The 19,426-nt window shown below is 41.7% G+C and overlaps 1 protein-coding gene across 1 annotated transcript in view; it reads right to left on the bottom strand.

The window, feature by feature from the left end:
* Positions 1-8,668, bottom strand: part of LOC120047655 (tyrosine-protein kinase Fes/Fps-like) — a 38,624-nt gene extending 29,956 nt beyond the window's left edge. The window contains exons 1-3 of the mRNA XM_038993203.1: positions 8,488-8,668; positions 6,486-6,755; positions 4,809-4,982 (exon numbers count right to left, since the gene is read on the bottom strand). Coding sequence (XP_038849131.1) covers positions 4,809-4,982; positions 6,486-6,710 — 399 coding nt within the window. The 5' untranslated portion in view covers positions 6,711-6,755; positions 8,488-8,668. The remainder of the gene's footprint in view (positions 1-4,808; positions 4,983-6,485; positions 6,756-8,487) is intronic.
* Between the last annotated feature and the right edge of the window lie 10,758 nt (positions 8,669-19,426).

The raw sequence follows: 19,426 nt of genomic DNA, 5'->3' as shown, positions 1-19,426 counted from the left end.
GTCTTCCAAACGGACAATGACCCCAAGCATACTTCCAAAGTTGTGGCAAAATGGCTTAAGGACAACAAAGTCAAGGTATTGGAGTGGCCATCACAAAGCCCTGATCTCAATCCCATAGAACATTTGTGGGCAGAACTGAAAAAGTGTGTGCGAGCAAGGAGGCCTACAAACATGACTTAGTTACACCAACTCTGTCAGGACGAATGGGCCAAAATTCACCCAACTTTATTGTGGGAAGCTTGTGGAGGGCTACCTGAAACATTTGATCCAAGTTAAACAATTTAAAGGCAATGCTACCAAATACTAATTGAGTGTTTGTAAACTTCTGACCCACTGGGAATGTGATGAGAGAAATAAAAGCTGAAATAAATAGTTCTCTCTACTATTATTCTGACATTTCACATTCTTAAAATAATGTGGTGATCCTAACAGACCTAAAACAGGGAATATTTATTAGGATTAAATGTCAGGAATTATGAAAAACTGAGTTTAAATGTATTTGGCTAAGGTGTATGTAAACTTCCGACTTCAACTGTATATATACACACACACACATTTTCCCCCCCATATATTTTCCCCTAACCCTACCATCCCTCCCCTAATTGGAGTAAACTAATTAACAACAACACTTAGGCTTATACATACTACCCCTCCTGTCTCAGCCTCCAGTAATTATGTTGCAATAGTTTATGTGTTGGGTGGCTAGGGTCAGTCTGTTATATCTGGAGTATTTCTCCTGTCTTATCCGGTGTCCTGTGTGAATTTAAGTATTCTCCCAACCCCCCCCCACACACACTCGCCCGCACCTGCTGTCTAACTCTGAATGATAGACTATGAAAAGCCAACTGACTTTCTAAGGAGTTTTTCCTAGCCACCATGCTTCTACATCTGCATTGCTTGCTTTTTAGGATTTTAGGCTGGGTTTCTGTATAACACTTTGTGACATAGGCTGATGTAAAAAGGGTTTAATAAATACATTTGATTGATTGATTGATTTACAGACACAGCATATTTTACAATAGTAATCTTTTGTTTGTTTTTAATCCCATCCTTCAACCACTCAACCCCTCCCATCTATCTCTGAACACCATCCAGTTTTTATTTATATTTGCCATATATTTTTCAACTGTGCTGTGGTGTTTCACAAAAGTTCCCAAAAGGTTAATTATACATTGCACTACCAAAGTGCAGAGGATGTCTGCATGGTGCCTGTGACTTGTTTGTCGTGCACTGTACAGGGTACTATGGCAAAACCTGACCCAGGCAATGTACAAACTGCAACCCATAAACCTAACAATTCATTAAAGATTAACACATCATTTGCTCGCCGTAATAGGGTAATGATAGAAACCATGGAAAGGGCAAAAACAATTGTCATATTAAAGTCCCCGATGGATTTTGCTCATCAAAATGCATTTGCTATGCAAGAGCAATTCTCAATTAGACAACAATGGCCAAACTCAGTTTGGCTTTCATTTCAACTTGGTGCTGTCTGTTAATGAAGTTGCAATAACTGTGCAGCTCTGCATCTCAATGAGGAGCGCCTGCTGCATATCCACACTGGTGAAAAGGGAATGCATTATATTCACACATTTGTGGTTCTTTTAACTATTTCAAGGCCAAAGTTTAAAACAGCTTTCTTTGCAACCTCGATCTTCAAATGAAGCACATCATATTACAGAGATTAGTACAAGGTGACCGTCTGTTTTGACTGTTTGTTTCAGGTGATAACAGTAATCCTACGAAAGGTATGTAGGCGCAATAAGCCTTAACAATAGTCATATTAATAGTCTTACAGTAATAGCCCTTTTGAAACAGGATTTTTGATCATTATTATTTGTACATTTCCTTTTTTTATTTCACCTTTGTTTAACCAGGTAGGCCAGTCGAGAACAAGTTCTCATTTACAACTGCGACCTGGCCTTGATAAAGCAAAGCAGTGCGACAAAAACAACAACACAGAGTTACACATAAACAAACCTACAGTCAATAACACAATAGAAAAATCTATGTACAGTGTGTACAAATGTAGAAGAGTAGGGAGGTAAGGCAATAAATAGGCCATAGAGGTGAAATAATTACAATTTAGCATTAACACTGGAGTGATAGATGTGCAGATGATGACGTGCAAGTAGAGATACTGGGGTGCAAAAGAGCAAGAGGACAAATAACAGTATGGGGATGAGGTAGTTGGGTGTGCTATTTACAGATTGGCTGTGTACCTGTATAGTGATCGGTAAGCTGCTCTGATTGCTGATGCTTAAAGAAAGAGAGGGAGATATAAGACTCCAGCTTCAGTGATTTTTGCAATTCGTTCCAGTCATTGGCAGCAGAGAACTGGAAGGAAATGCGGCCAAAGGAAGTGTTGGATTTGGGGATGACAAGTGAAATATACCTGCTGGAGCGTGAGATACGGGTGGGTGTTGCTATGGTGAACAGTGAGCTGAGATAAGGCGGGGCTTTACCTAGCAAAGACTTATAGATGACCTGGAGCCAGTGGGTTTGGCGACGAATATGTAATGCGGGCCAGCCAACGAGAGCATACAGGTCGCAGTGGTGGGTAGCATATGGGGCTTTGGTGACAAAACGGATGGCACTGTGATAGACTACATCCAGTTTGCTGAGTAGAGTGTTGGAGGCTATTTTGTAAATGACATCGCCAAAGTCAAGGATCGGTGGGATAGTCAGTTTTACGAGGGTATGTTTGGTAGCATGAGTAAAGGAGGCTTTGTTGCAAAATAGGCCAATTCTAGATTTAATTTTGGATTGGAGATGATTAATGTGAGTCTGGAAGGAGAGTTTACAGTCTAACCAGACACCTAGGTATTTGTAGTTGCCCACATATTCTAAGTCAGAACCGTCCAGAGTTGTGATGCTAGTCGGGCGGGCGGGTTCGGGCAACAATCGGTTGAAGAGCATGAATTTAGTTTTACTAGCATTTAAAAGCAGTTGGAGGCCACAGAAGGAGTGTTGTTAGGCATTGATGCTAATTTGGAGGTTTGTTAACACAGTGTCCAAAGAAGGGACAGAAGTATACAGAATGGTGTCGTCTGCGTAGAGGTGGATCAGAGAATCACCAGCATCAAGAGCGACATCATTGATATATAAAGAGAAAAGAGTCGGACCGAGAATTGAACCCTGTGGCAACCCCAATAGAGACTGCCAGAGGTCCGGACAACAGGCCCTCCGATTTGACACACTGAACTCTATCTGAGAAGTAGTTGGTGAACCAGGCGAAGCAATCATTTGCGAAACCAAGGCTATTGAGTCTGCCGATGAGAATGCGATGATTGACAAAGTCGAAAGCCTTGGCCAGGTCGATGAAGACGGCTGCACAGTACTGTCTTTTATTGATGGTGGTTATGATATCGTTTAGGATCTTGAGCGTGGCTGAGGTGCACCCATGACCAGCTCGGAAACCAGATTGCATAGTGGAGAAGGTACAGTGGGATTCAAAATGGTCGGTGATCTGTTTGTTAACATGGCTTTCGGAGATTTTAGAAAGGCAGGGCAGGATGGATATAGGTCTGTAACAGTTTGGGTCTAGAGTGTCTCCCCCTTTGAAGAGGGGGATGACAAATCTTTGGGGATCTCTTTCAAATCTTTGGGGATCTCAGACGATACGAAAGAGAGGTTGAACAGGTTAGTAATAGGGGTTGCAACAAGTTCGGCGGATAATTTTAGAAAGAGAGGGACCAGATTGTCTAGGCCAGCTGATTGGTAAAGATCCAGATTTTGCAGCTCTTTCAGAACATCAGCTGTCTGGATTTGGGTGAAGGAGAAGCCGGGTGGGGATTGGGAAAGTTGCTGCAGGGGTTGCAGAGCTGTTGGCCGGGATAGCCAGGTGGAAAGCATGGCCAGCCGTAGAAAAATGCTTTTTGAAATTATCGATTATCGCAGATTTATCGGAGGTGACAGTATTTCCTTGCCTCAGTGCAGTGGGCAGCTGGGAGGAAGTGCTCTTATTCTCCATGGACTTTACAGTGTCCCAAAACTTTTTGGAATTAGTGCTACAGGAAGCAAATTTCTGTTTGAAAAAGCTAGCCTTAGCTTTCCTAACTGACTGAGTATATTGGTTCCTGACTTCCCTGAAGAGTTTCATATCGCGGGAGCTATTCAATGCTAATGCAGAACGCCACAGGATGTTTTTGTGCTGGTCAAGGGCAGTCAAGTCTGGGGTGAACCAAGGGCTATATCTGTTCTTATTTCTACCATTTTTGAATGGGACATGCTTATTTAAGATGGAGAGGAAAGCACTTTCGAAGAGCAACCAGGCATCCTCTACTGACGGGGTGAGGTCAATATCCTTCCAGGATACCCGGGCCAGGTCGATTAGAAAGGCCTGCTTGCTGAAGTGTTTTTAAAAGGCCTACTCGCTGAAGTGTTTTTTGCCACTGACATGATCAGTGGCAAAAGGCTCTACAAAGAGATGTATACTGTCTCTAAAATAGAGTGGTAACCAAAGAAACTATCAGAACTCATAACAAACAAACCAGATACAGTATGAGCTACAAACAAGACTCAGAAATAGCACCACAAATGTGTGATTTTTTTCAACACTGTAGGCTACTGCATATTTCTCAACACAAGCATATAGCTGAAAGCCAGCATGTGAAAGTGGAAGATACTTCCCATTTTGAAAGCAAACTGACAAGGTGTTTAATGGAAGACTACAAAGTGCCTGGTAATATTTATCAGGGCAAATTGAGTTTTACAGAGTGATATGTTCATCTGTTTGTGTGTGTGCGTGCAGTCGTGTGTGTGTGCGTGCGGTTGTGTGTGTGTGTGCGTGTGTGTGTGTGTCTGACCCTGCTGAGCTCCTGGCTGAGCTGGCTCCACTGCTCTGCGTAGGTCTTCCTGAGCTGCTGCTTGTCTCTGATCAGCAGGGTCAGTTTGCTGAGAGGCCCAACCTGCAGGTCCTCAGACTGCCGCCGCATCACACGACTCAAACTCTCCGTCTGAGCCACCAGCACACTCCACGACTGAAAGAGGAAGGAGTGCAGAGAGAGAAAAAGAGACAGGGAGAGACAGAATTAATCAAGAGAATACTCTGCGTATTGCCATCTACTGATCAAACGTAATGCTCAATCATCAATAATGTTTGAAAGATCAAGTCCACATTGCAGCTGGGGGTGGATGTGGTCTAATGTCTAAACTAGTGTGCTTGCTAAAACCCACTGATATAGTGTAGGGGTCATTCCATTTGATTTCAATCACTTTTTGACCGCACCCCTTTTGATTTGAATGAAACTTCCCATTCATATTTGCCCATGGTTAAAGTAAGTGGTCAGAAAGGGACTTAATGGACCGGAATGCAAAAACATTTAGGAGTTAGCGGTGCTCAAAGTTGACCCATTTTGCCTACCCCACCCTACCATGAGACATACTGTACATGTCTTAATCACTGGAAAAGATAAATGGTTGAGTTTGACATAATTTAAAAACTTAAACAGGGTTGTCAAACAAAAAAGAATGTCATTTTTTATCCTTTAACGTCAATTACCTACAAATGAGTAAACCCCGTTTTTTTTTTTTCGCCTTATGTTGTAGCTTAGACCCTATTTTACATAATCTGAGATGTTTATATTGTTCCCTCCATCGGTTGAGACGCAGTATACTTTTGAATACAGGGTGGGTGTCATATCAATCATGAAAATATATGGATATATCCCAGACCACTGCAATTTAGCTGGTACATCATTGAAATGTAATATACATTTTTACATCCAATTACTACCACAAAGATGGCAACTGACCCACCCACCATCGAATGTCAACTTAAATAGGAATGGCTAGAGGCGTCACTGCAGTCCCTGGTTTGAATCCAGGCTGCATCACATTCGGCTGTGATTGGGAGTCCCACAGGGCGGCGTACAATTGGCCCAGCGTTGTCCGGGTTTGGCCATCATTGTAAATAAGAATTTGTTCTTAACTGACTTGCCTAGTTAAATAATTAAAATAAATAAAAAATTCAATAGGTTTCCTATGGAAGATTGACAGTATAATTTCAAAAACTGTCCCCCACCCTGTACTCAAGAGCATGCTGTGTATCAACTGATGGCAGGCACAACACAAACACATCAGATGATGTAAAATAGGGACTAAGCTACAACATATGTGAAAACTGTAAAATAAATCTGAGTTCTCGTGATAAATAATTGATATTAAAGGTTAAAAAAAAATGATTACATTTTTTTTTTTCAATAAATAATAAAATAACGACAACCCTGTTTGTAAGCTTTTAAATTATATCAAACCCAACCGTTTATTCTTTCCAGTGACAAAGACATGGATGTCTCATTGTGGGGTATGCAAAATGGGTCAACATTGAGCACTTCTATCTTCTAAATGTTTTGGTATTCAGGTCCAAAAAGTTACTTTCTGACCACTACTTTGATGGGCAAATATGTATAGAAAGTTTCATTCAAATCAAAAGAGGTGCAGTCAACAAGAAAAAATGTCAATCAAATGGACCCATAGAGTACCTGACTGAGCTGGCTGATGTAGTCCGGTCCTCCCCCAGGCTGGGGCCCCTCCAGTTTCTCAACCATGGCAGCCATCTGGTGCAGCTGAACAGAGAACTCCCGGTCGCTCTTGGACCGCTGGCTCATCCACTTCTTCATCACCTCCATCAGACGCAGCTCCGAGTCCTGTAGCCGCATCAGGGCCGCGTTGGCCTGGGGACACCACAGGTCCTCCCCAAACCCCATCAGATATGCTCCCAGAGCAGTGGGAACCCAGTCAAACTGTAGACACTGGAGTGGATTTGAAAATAAACCACACACACACGTGACCTGGCTAATAAGGTGCAGGAAGATGAAAATAAAAACTGAATGAGAATGCATGGGATTTATCCTCAGTCTAGACTCTGAACTTTGGGTGTACTTTCTTTACTGGACTGTAGAGTCAGGTGAATTAGTTAAACTTGTGAGGCAAGATGTATAAATAATACCAAGACTACACAACTGATTATTTAAACAAGTTGTGGCATGTGGAGGGTTTCACTTCTGGGTGACTTATTTTCAAGGGAGAAAACAGTTAGGAGGCACTTCCTCTTGAAATACAGAACCGATGAGAAGTGTGACACGACTCTAAACTGTTTATTGGTTTTAGTATAATTTTACTAAGTGAGTAATTATACTATTACAGAGTAGAATGGTAAAGTAAGTTGGATTTGAGGCTTAATATAATGCAGCCTACTGTGGAACTCTGGCATCATCCATAACCACTCTCCTTTGCCAAGATAATCCATCCACCTGACAGGTGTGGCATATCAAGGAAGCTGATTAATGCGCATGATGTTTACACACATGCACTTTGTGCCAGGGACAAAAAAGGCCACTCTTAAATGTGCCGTTTTCTCACACAACCCAATGCCACAGATCTCTTAAGTTGAGAGAGTGTGCAACTGGCATACTGACTGCAGGAATGTCCAGCAGAGCTGTAGCCAGAGAACTGAATGTTCATTTATCTACCATAAGCCGCCTCCAACGTAATTTTAGAGAATTTTACAGTAAGTCCAACTGGCCTCACAACCGCAGACCACATGTATGGCGTTGTGTGGGTGAGCAGTTTGCTGATGTCAACGTTGTTTACAGAGTGCCCCATGGTTGCGGTGGGGTTATGGTATGGGCAGGCATAAGCTATGAACAACAAACACAAATGCATTTTATCAATGGCAAATTTGAATGCACAGAGGTACCGTGACGAGATCCTGAGGCCCATTGTCATGGAATTCATCCCCTGCCATCACCTCATGTTTCAGCATGATAATGTACGTCACCATGTCACAAGGATCTGTACACAATTACTGGAAGCTGAAAATGTCCCAGTTCTTCCGTGGCCTGCATACTCACCAGACATGTCACCGAATTGAGCATGTTCCAGTTCCAGCTAATATCCAGCAACTTCGCACAGCCATTGAAGAGGAGTGGGACAACATTCCACCGGCCACAATCAACAGCCTGATCAACTCTATGTGAATGAGATGTATCCCAATGCGTGAGGCAAATTATGGTCACACCAGATACTGACTGGTTTTCTGATCCTCACCCCTTTTTTTAAGGTATCTGTGACCAAGAGATGCATATCTGTAATCCCAGTCATGTGAAATCCATAGATTAGTGCCCAATTTATTTTTTTCAGTTGACTGATTTCCTTATATAAACTGTAACTCAGTAAAATCTTTGAAATTGTTGCATTTATATATTTGTTCTGTGTACATAAAGCAGGGATGAGTAATGTGTTGACGAAACCTTCAACTGAACATGTAAACCCGCCCTGCTGAGTTTACCTTGATCGAAATTCGATCACACAAAATCCTTTATCTAACTTCATAGGGAGATGTACATGTGTAGCTAGCTGTTGAATCCGATACAAATGGTATCATTATCAATAGCCCATGTCGGCTATCGTTAAGAGTTAAGTAATAGTATACTGTAGTGTAGCTTACTATGAGTTTAGGTCGTCTGAAAAAAATATTCTCACCTCAGGTTATTGCAAGCAGTCCACTCCGACGTTTCAAGTATTTATAGCATATGTAGGCTATGACTATTCGTATCGAGGAGGCATTAATTGTGCCGACAAACTGTTACAGTGAGGTAGTATTGATATCACTGGTCTGGCACGGCGACCATACTCGCATCAGAAACATAAAAGCAGGAAGCCAGCGCTGTCCTATCAAAGCGGGACTGACTGGGGAGGTGAGTGAGTGCGTCCTCTTCGGGACGGAAGGCTTGGTACAGCCCTGGTTTTAATGTCTATGGGTACAGCACGGTTCAAGAACATAACAGCTCATTAACTGGGTGGATTAACGGGGACAATAATTGCGGTAAGCAGGTGACTAAATTGGAACACAACATTAGCTTGAGCAGCGGGTGGCCTAGAGTACTTGCCCTAGTGACATTCATGATCCAAAATTATACTTTCTGAAAATGCTGTAGAACACCTGCCACACATACATAACACCAACCTACAGCACAATGAAATGTATAAGTATGAAATCTACATGCATAGGAATGCACCACCACAGTATGAGTCATAATACCCATAAAACCTAGCGGGCAAACAGGGAAATTGTTCCAATCGTTTTCCTACATACATTTTCCCCATCGGGAATTTTAGAAACACAAAAAAACAAGGGCTGTGGCTCGTGTAGGCTTACCCTGGCGTGACGTTTTGATAAGTGTAAATCTCTCTAGGAAAAGGTGACTTCTTTGTTGCATTTCAGGTGAAATGACATTGCTGACAGGCCAGAGCCCATATTCACAAAGAGTACTGATTTTAGGATAAGTTGACAAGGGGGAGGTTATCCTAGATCCCTGTGGAAACTGTGGCCTTCAATGGTACTGGAAGCAAGGGCCTTACATGGGAGACAAGCAACAGTCTCTCTCTCTCTCCATTCTGTTAACATGTATTCTATGTACATTCATACAAACTGCTATGGATGCAATCACTGACTTCTATTCACTTTGTCTACTTGTCCCATTCTTCAATCTTTTCTGGGATATACTGTATATTATTTAGTTGACACACCTGTGATGTATCTGATATACATTAATACAAATGTATTCAGCCTGGAAATGAGACTTGCATTTACTTTAGAACTGATGTCTGTGTTACGTTTACCACAGAAGTTAGTAGAAGTGAGTGTGAAGACCAACTTGACAAACATGCTATGAAAAAGTTGTTTTGTAATCTAACAAAATAAACATTTGTTTATACAAAACTTTATTGCATTTGGTCATTCCCAAGATGTGGCCTTTTGAAAGCCTTGATAGTTGCATCCTTGCACAGGGAACTTTATGCAGATAGTTGACAACAGGGTGGCAGGTTTTTTGATGTGCTGCTCTAGAGTTCCATAGCCCAGCAGACTCACCTGGGGATAGGGGGATGGATACATGTTAGCTTTGATAAATGTCTGGGAGACTTTTTCAGTGAGGAGAGAGCATGAGCTTTGGCGTGGGTACAGTAAATCCAATCCAACCAGTGGCCTTGGGATAATATGCTATGTCACACAGGCAGACTGGAAAAGTTGAAGTAGGTTTACATAGTGCATCAGTTATACTATTATGAGTGTAGGTTACTTCTCTGTGCTCTGGAGAGGTCACAGGTAGTTACTTGGTCAGAAGGCTCTGGAGGGAGGGGGTGGGGCGAGAGAGAGAGAGACAGATAGAGGTAGTGAGTGCTAGAAATTGAGAGAGGCCTCACCCCTGACCTCCCACTGACCAAGGGCCTGTAAATATCATGACTAGAGGTTGACAGATTATGATTTTTCAACGCCGATACCGATTATTGGAGGACCAAAAAAAGCTGATACCGATTAATCGGCCAATTTATGTATATATATATATATATATATATATATATGTAATAATCACAATTACAACAATACTGAATGAACACCTATTTTAACTTAAAATAAAACATAAATAAAATCAATTCAGTCTCAAATAAATAATGAAACATGTTCAATTTGGTTTAAATAATGCAACAAAAGTGTTGGAGAAGAACGTAAAAGTGCACTATGTGCCGTGTAAAAAAGCTAACATTTAAATTCCTTGCTCAGAACATGAGAACATATTTTTTATTTAACCTTTATTTAACCAGGTAGGCCAGTTGAGAACAAGTTCTCATTTACAACTGCGACCTGGCCAAGATAAAGCAAAGCAGTGCGACACAAACAACAACACAGAGTTACACATGGAATAAACAAACAAATAGTCAATAACACAATAGAGAAAAAGTCTATATACAGTGTTTGCAAATGAGGTAAGATAAGGGAGGTAGGCAATAAATCAGCCATAGTGGCAAAATAATTACAATTTAGCAATTAAACACTGTAGTGATAGATGTGCAAAAGATGAATGTGCAAGTAGAGATACTGGGGTGCAAAGGAGCAAATGAATAAATAAATAATAAATAACAGTATGGGGATGAGGAAGTTGGATGGGCTATTAACAGATGGGCTATGTACAGGTGCAGTGATCTGTGAGCTGCTCTGACAGCTGCTGCTTAAAGTTAGTGAGGGAGATATGGGTCTCCAGCTTCAGAGATTTTTGCAATTCGTTCTAGTCATTGGCAGCAGAGAACTGGAAGGAAAGGCGGCCAAAGGAGGAATTGGCTTTGGGGGTGACTAATGAAATATACCTGCTGGAGCGCATGCTACGGGTGGGTGCTGCTATGGTGACCAGTGAGCTGAGATAAGGCGGGGCTTCACCTAGCAAAGACGATGACCTGGAGCCACTGGGTTTGGCGACGAATATGAAGCGAGGGCCAGCCAACGTAGTATATGTGGCTTTGGTGACAAAACGGATGGCACTGTGATGGACTACATCCAATTTGCTGAGTAGAGTGTTGGAGGCTATTTTGTAAATGACATCGCCGAAGTAAAGGATCGGCAGGATAGTCAGTTTTACGAGGGTATGTTTGGCAGCATGAGTGAAGGATGCTTTGTTGCGAAATAGGAAGCCGATTCTAGATTTAATTTTGGATTGGAGATGCTTAACGTGAGTCTGGAAGGAAAGTTTACAGTCTAACCAGACACCTAGGTATTTGTAGTTTTCCACATATTGTAAGTCAGAACCGTACAGAGTTAGTGGTGCTGGACGGGCGGGCAGGTGCGGGCAGCGATCGGTTGAAGAGCATGCATTTAGTTTTACTTGCATTTAAGAGCAGTTGGAGGCCACGGAAGGAGAGTTGTATGGCATTGAAGCTCGTCTGGAGGTTAGTTAACACAGTGTCCAAAGAAGGGCCAGAAGTATACAGAATGGTGTCGTCTGCGTAGAGGTGGATCAGAGAATCACCAGCAGCAAGAGCGACATCATTGATGTATACAGAGAAAAGAGTCTGGCCGAGAATTGAACCCTGTGGCAACCCCATAGAGACTGCCAGAGGTCCGAACAACAGGCCCTCCGATTTGACAAACTGAACTCTGTCTGAGAAGTAGTTGGTGAACCAGGTGAGGCAGTCATTTGAGAAACCAAGGCTGTTGAGTTTGACAGAGTTGAAAAGCCTTGGCCAGGTCGATGAATACAGCTGCACATTATTGTCTCTTATCGATGGCGGTTATGATATCATTTAGGACCTTGAGTGTGGCTGAGGTGCACCCATGACCAGCTCGGAAACCAGATTGCATAGCGGAGAAGGTACAGTGGGATTCGAAATGGTCGGTAATCTGTTTGTTAACTTGGCTTTCGTAGACCTTAGAAAGGCAGGGTAGGATAGATATAGGTCTGTATCAGTTTGGGTCTAGAGTGTCTCCCCCTTTGAAGAGGTGGATGACCGCGGCAGCTTTCTAATCTTTGTGGATGTCAGATACGAAAGAGAGGTTGAACAGGCTAGTAATAGGGGTTTCAACAATTTCGGCTGATAATTTTAGAAAGAGATTGTCTAGCCCTGCTGATTTGTAGGGGTCCAGATTTTGCAGCTCTTTCAGAACATAAGCTGTCTGGATTTGGGTGAAGGAGAAATGGGGGAGGCTTGGGCAAGTTGCTATGGGGGGTGCAGGGGTGTTAACCAGGGTAGGGTGGCTAGGTGGAAAGCATGGATATGAAAGCTGGTGGTTCCTTTTAACATGAGTCTTCAATATTCTCAGTTAAGAAGTTTTAGGTTGTAGTTATTATAGGAATTACAGTATGCCGCGTCGATTATTTCTCTCTATACCATTTGTATTTCATATACCTTTGACTATTGGATGTTCTTATAGGAACTTTAGTATTGCCAGCCTAATCTCGGGAGTTGATAGTCATAAATAGTGCTGTGATCAAGCATTGCTAAGAGCTGCTGGCAAACGCAGTAAAGTGCTGTTTGAATGAATGCTTACGAGCCTGCTGCCTACCACCGCTCAGTCAGACTGCTCTATCATATCAGACTTAATTATAATATAATAAACACACATTAATGACCAAAGGCTCGTATTTCTATGGTCAAATCCGGAAACTATAATTTTGAAAACAAAACATTTATCCTTTCAGTGAAATACGGAACCGTTCTGTATTTTATCGAACGGGTGGTCACCCTAAGTCTAAATATTGCTGTTACATTGCACAACCTTCAATGTTATGTCATAATTATGTACAATTCTGGCAAATTAATTATGGTCTTTGTTAGGAAGAAATGGTCTTCACACAATTTGCAATGAACCAGGCGGCCCAAACTGCTGCTTATACCCTGACTCTGCTTGCACTGATCGCAAGAGAAGTGACAAAATTTCCCTAGTTAATATTGCCTGCTAACATGAATTTCTTTTAACTAAATATGTAGGTTTAAAAAATATACTTCTGTGTATTGATTTTAAGAAAGGCATTGATTTTTATGGTTAGGTACATTTGTGTAACGATTGTGCCTTTTTGGCGAATGCGCATTTGTTAAATCATCACTGGTTTGTCGAAGTTGAAGTAGGCTGTGATTTGATGATACATTAACAGGCACCGCATTGATTATCTGCAGCGCAGGACAAACTAGTTAACCTAGTAATATCATCTACCATGTGTTGTTAACTAGTGATTATGTGAAGATTGATTGTTTTTTATAAGATAAGTTTAATGCTAGCTAGCAATTTACCTTGGCTCCTTGCAGCAACAAGGTCCTTTTGATGCTCCACTCGCGTAACAGGTGGTCAGCCTGCCATGCAGTCTCCTCATGGATTGCAATGTAATCGGTCATAATCGGCATCCAAAAAGGCAGATTACCGATTGTTATGAAAACTTGAAATCGGCCCTAATTAATCGGCCATTCCGATTAATCGGTTGACCTCTAATCATGACTAAAGGCGTAAGTATGCTTCAGCCCGGCTGGCGCCTAACCGACTCAAACGAGTGTGCTTGCATAATCCCTTAAAAGGACCTTTGCTTGAAAAACCATAAAAAAGCAGCAATAGTAGGGGAGACTTTTAGCAATAATGTCTGTAGCATTTCCCTACACATTCATTGCTTATAATACATCTATGCACTTGGTAAAATAGTGCCATCCTCTCATCATTGATTTAACTTACTTTAACTTTCTCTATAGTTGTCTAATGTTGGTGGGTCGTTATTCTGTTTCAATGTTACTCCTGAATCACTATAATAAATACAATATCATAGTTTATCTTGAGTGTTTATTCAACAAAGCTGAGATTTACTTTGAAGTCCAAAGTGCAGGAATACAGGTGTGGTGGCGTAGCAGAAATATCAGAATGCCGTGAACAAAGAGGTTGTGAGTTCAAATCCCAGATGATGACACATTGAATAGTAATTACTGTATAAATAAACATACACAATGTAGTCAAATATGTCAGATGAACACTATGTTAAAATAACTGTGTGTGTATCATAAACACATGTTTTGTTGTCCAAATACATGTGAAATGTTCTAAAAAAGACATGAGTTCACATATAAAACGTCACATTTGAAGTGTTCCAAAAACATTTTTTTTTGTGTGTGTGTGGATGTTTATACTTGTGGGGACCAAAAGTCTCAACAAGAATAGTAAATGAACAAAAATTTGACCAACTGGGGACATTTTGTTAGTCAAATGCTATTTCTAGGGTGTTTAGGATTAAGGTTAGAATTAATGTTAGGGTTAGGTTTAAGGTTAGGAGCTAGGGTTAGTTTTAGGATTAAGGTTAGGTTTTTGGGTTAGGGTTAGGGTTAAGGAAAATAGGATTTTGAATAGGACTGATGTGTGTCCCCACAAGGTTAGTTGTACAAGACTGAGTGTGTGTGTGAGTGAATGTTTGACATGTTCACTGAGTCACAGTTGTGACAGTGGTATGGTAGTCCTGGGGTACAGGCTTGGTGGGCATAATTTGCTATTCCCAGTACCCAGACCTCCTTAGGCTTGTTACAACTAACCCTGACCCTTGCAGCCATTAGCTATCTTCAATTTTAGCTTCAACTTCAAACTTTAGCATTGCTAACTGACTTCAAATATATCTACACACACTGGTTATAAATCTGATATAAGTTTGGTGAATCTAACGGCATTTGTTACTTTACCTCAAAATCAGATTTTTGTCAATAAAATCTGCGGTCTTTCACAGGGTCTTGCTTCTTCACATGAGGTTTGAGGACTAAACTGACCATGTGCACAGTGAGTAACATGATTTTAGCTGGTTCCTGATTAGAGATATTGAGAGTGTTACAACTAACCTGTGTTATAACCATCCCCGGTCTCCCCGTCGGTTTGTCCATTTTTAGATGCCGTAGCCAGAATACACTTCCTCAAAATAGTCAGAAATAATATAAGATAACTGTTTGGTGCACTATCCAAAATGAACAAAACGTCACAAAATGTCATCATAATATATGCACTAACTCTACCGAACTGTTTCAGGTGGGAAGAATGCGGTCGCCTTTATTGAGACAGAGTGCTCCATGTTTCTGCTGGTAGAAAGCCTCAATCTGGATGCAGAAAAACACCCTGTGTTGTAGTATGGTTGCATCTATCTCCACCAGGCTTCAAGAAATCATACGACAAACCAGTAGATTAACAAAAGAAAATGGTATTTAGGATTCATGCCGTTCTTATGGCATCCGTCAAGTGTGGCTGAAATTCCCGAATCCACTCATTTGAAGGGGTGTCCACATACCTTTGGCCATGTACTGTAGATCTGATGAAAAGTATGCATGCCATTTTGTGATATTTGTTGCTTTGACAAATGACATGGCATACATGTGAATTTATAACTAGCTAAGATATTTATATTATGGCACCATGTCTCATCTCAGTAACAATTGCTCAGGCGTACAGCAAATTCCAATATTGTGGCTAATCTGTATTGTAGCTACCTTCACATACAGTAGGTGACTTATTCCATCATGACAACATGTTCCTCCTTATTTGACAGTAGTTAGCTAGCTGCTAGCTTAGATACCTGTGATTGTTGAGACCTAATTTTGCAGTCAAACTGCTTCAAAGAAGGATGATGTCAATAATTTGCAAAGGTAGCTAGCTAGTTAAATAAACGACAACCCTATTAAGTATTCACTCTATTGCTTAATAAATGACCTACAGTACACTGAACAAAAATATAAACGCAACATTTAAAGTGTTGTTCCCATGTTTCATGAGCTGAAATAAAAGTCCCAGAAATGGTCCATACGCACACAAAAAGCTTATCTCACAAATTGTGTGCATAAATTTGTTTACATCCCTGTTAGTGAGCATTTCTCCTTTGCCAAGATAATATATCCACCTGACAGGTACGGCTTATCAAGAAGCTGATTAAACAGCATGATCATTACACAGGTGCTCCTTGTGCTGGGGACAATACAAGGACACTTTAAAATGTGCAGTTGTCACACCACCACAGATGTCTCAAGTTTTTAGGGAGCATGCAATTGCCATACTGACTGCAGGAATGTCCACCAGAGTTGTTGCCAGAGAATTTAAAGTTAATTTCTCTACCATAAACTGCCTCCAACGTCATTTTAGAGAATTTGGCAGCACGTCCATCCGGCCTCACAACCACAGATGACACGCCAGCCCAGGACCTCCACATCCGGCTTCACCTACGGGATCGTCTGGGAGGGTGGGAATTTCTGTCTGTAATGAAGCCCTTTTGTGGGGAGAAACTAATTCTGATTGGCTGGACCTTGCTGCCAAGTGGGCCGACCTGTGGCTGCACCTCTTCCCAGTCATGTGAATTCCAGAGATGAAGTCCTAATTTATTTACTTCAATTGACTGATTTCCTTATATGAACTGTAACTCAGGAAAATCTTTGAAAATGTTGCATTTATATTTTTGTTCAGTATAGCTAACGTGAGCTAGCCAACATGCTTATAACACATTCTACTATCCTGCTGACAGATATTTAGCTACCGTAGCTAGCTATATAATAATGGTTTACGATATTGCAGTTATCTCGCTAAGTGTAAAACGGAGAACCTGTCTATAAAAAACGCAGCTAGCTAACCACCTCGACTTTATCAGTTGTAGCCAAGCCAGCTAGCTTGATAATCACTCAGTAATGTTAGTTTACCATGCTTTTTTGGCCAACTGGACATTCCTCTCACCCATCCCGGTCGACTCCTTGCCTACTGCCGTCTCTTGGTCTTCTTCTAGGTTCAAAACTATATGGCTGTAGTCTGGTGCCTTATTGTCAAAAGTAACCTACTCGTAACACAGCTAACTGGTGCTTGCAGTCAATGGCTCAGTGTTCCAAAACTGTTCACCCGTTTCTACATCAAGTAAGGACAATGTTCCATTTCTTTGTTTTGTGTATTTTTATGGTGCGCGTGCGGAAGGCCAAAAAGATTATCAAGGACAACAACCACCCGAGCCACTGCCTGTTCACCCCGCTATCATCCAGAAGGTGAGGTCAGTACAGGTGCATCAAAGCTGGGACCGAGAGACTGAAAAACAGCTTCTATCTCAAGGCCATCTGAAGGTTAAATAGCCATCACAAGCACATAGAGGCTGCTGCCTATATACATAGGCTTGAAATCACTGTCCATTTAATAAATGGAACACTAGTCACTTTAATCATGTTAACATGTCTTGCATTACTCATCTCATTTGTATATACTGTATTCTATTTATTTAACTAGGCAAGTCAGTTAAGAACAAATTATTATATACAATGACGGCCCACCAAAAGGCCTCCTGCGGGGACGAGGGCCTGGGATAAAAAAAAAATATATATATATATATATAGGACAAAACACACATCACAACAAGAGAGACACAACACTACGTAAAGAGAGACCTAAGACAACAACATAACAAGGCAACAACACATGACAACACAGCATGGTAGCAACATAACATGACAACAACATGGTAGCAACACAACACAGTGTCCATGATTGAGATAAAACTGTCCAGTTTGAGTGTTTGTTGCAGCTCGTTCCAGTCGCTAGCTGCAGCGAACTGAAAAGAGGAGCGACCCAGGGATGTGTGTGCTTTGGGGACCTTTAACAGAATGTGACTGGCAGAACGGGTGTTGTATGTGGAGAATGAGGGCTGCAGTAGATATCTCAGATAGGGGGGAGTGAGGCCTAAGAGGGGTTTTATAAATAAGCATCAACCAGTGGGTCTTGCGACGGGTATACAGAGATGACCAGTTACAGAGGAGTATAGAGTGCAGTGATGTGTCCTTTAAGGAGCATTGGTGGCAAATCTGATGGCCGAATGGTAAAGAACATCTAGCCGCTCGAGAGCACCCTTACCTGCCAATCTATAAATTATGTCTCCGTAATCTAGCATGGGTAGGATGGTCATCTGAATCAGGGTTAGTTTGGCAGCTGGGGTGAAAGAGTAGCGATTACGATAGAGGAAACCAAGTCTAGATTTAACTTTAGCCTGCAGCTTTGATATGTGCTGAGAGAAGGACAGTGTACCGTCTAGCCATACTCCCAAATACTTGTATGGGGTGACTACCTCAAGCTCTAAACCCTCAGAGGTAGTAATAACACCTGTGGGAAGAGGGGCATTCTTCTTACCAAACCACATGACCTTTGTTTTGGAGGTGTTCAGAACAAGGTTATGGGTAGAGAAAGACACTAAGAAAGCTTTGTTGTAGAGGATTTAACACAACATCCGGGGAGGGGGCAGCTGAGTATAAGACTATCATCTGCATATAAATGGATGAGAGAACTTCCTTACTGCTTGAGCTATGTTATTGATGTAAATTGAGAAGAGCGTGGGGCCTAGGATTGAGCCTTGGGGTACTCCCTTGGTGACAGACAGTGGCTGAGACAGCAGATTTTCTGACTTTATACACTGCACTCGTTGAGAGAGGTAGTTATCAAACCAGGCCAAAGACCCCTCAGAGACACCAATACTCCTTAGCCGGCGCACAAGAATGGAATGGTCTACCGTATCAAAAGCTTTGGCCAAGTCAATAAAAATAGCAGCACAATATTGCTTAGAATCAAGGGCAATGGGGACATCATTGAGGACCTTTAAGGTTGCAGTGACACATCCATAACCTGAGCGGAAACCAGATTGCATACCCGAGAGAATACTATACACATCAAGAAAGCCAGTCAGTTTATTATTGACAAGTTTTTCCAACACTTTTGATAAACAGGGCAAAATAGAAATAGGCCTAACAGTTAGGTTCAGCTTGATCTCCCCCATGAACTGTGGCTGCCTTACAAGCAATGAGAACATCCACAGAAAGGAGAGACAGGTTAAAAGGGTCAGAGATTGGCTTTGTGATGATAGGGGCAGCAACCTTAAAGAAGAAAGGGTCTAAACCATCTGACCCAGATGGTTTATTGGAGTCAAGTTTAAGGAATTCCTTTAGCACCTCGGACTCAGTGACTGCCTGCAGGGAGAAACTTTGTAGCAGGGCAGGGGGAAAACGAGGGAGAAGCATCAGGGATAGTCACATTAGAAGGGGTGGGAGATGAGGAAATGTTGGATGGGCAAGGAGGCATAGCTGAGTCAAATAGGAATCCTGTCTTAATGAAGTGGTGATTAAAGAGCTCAGCCAT

Source organism: Salvelinus namaycush, chromosome 1 (assembly GCF_016432855.1).
Source record: "Salvelinus namaycush isolate Seneca chromosome 1, SaNama_1.0, whole genome shotgun sequence".
NCBI classification, from domain to species: Eukaryota; Metazoa; Chordata; class Actinopteri; order Salmoniformes; family Salmonidae; genus Salvelinus; species Salvelinus namaycush.
This window is presented reverse-complemented; position numbering and strand designations above follow the sequence as displayed.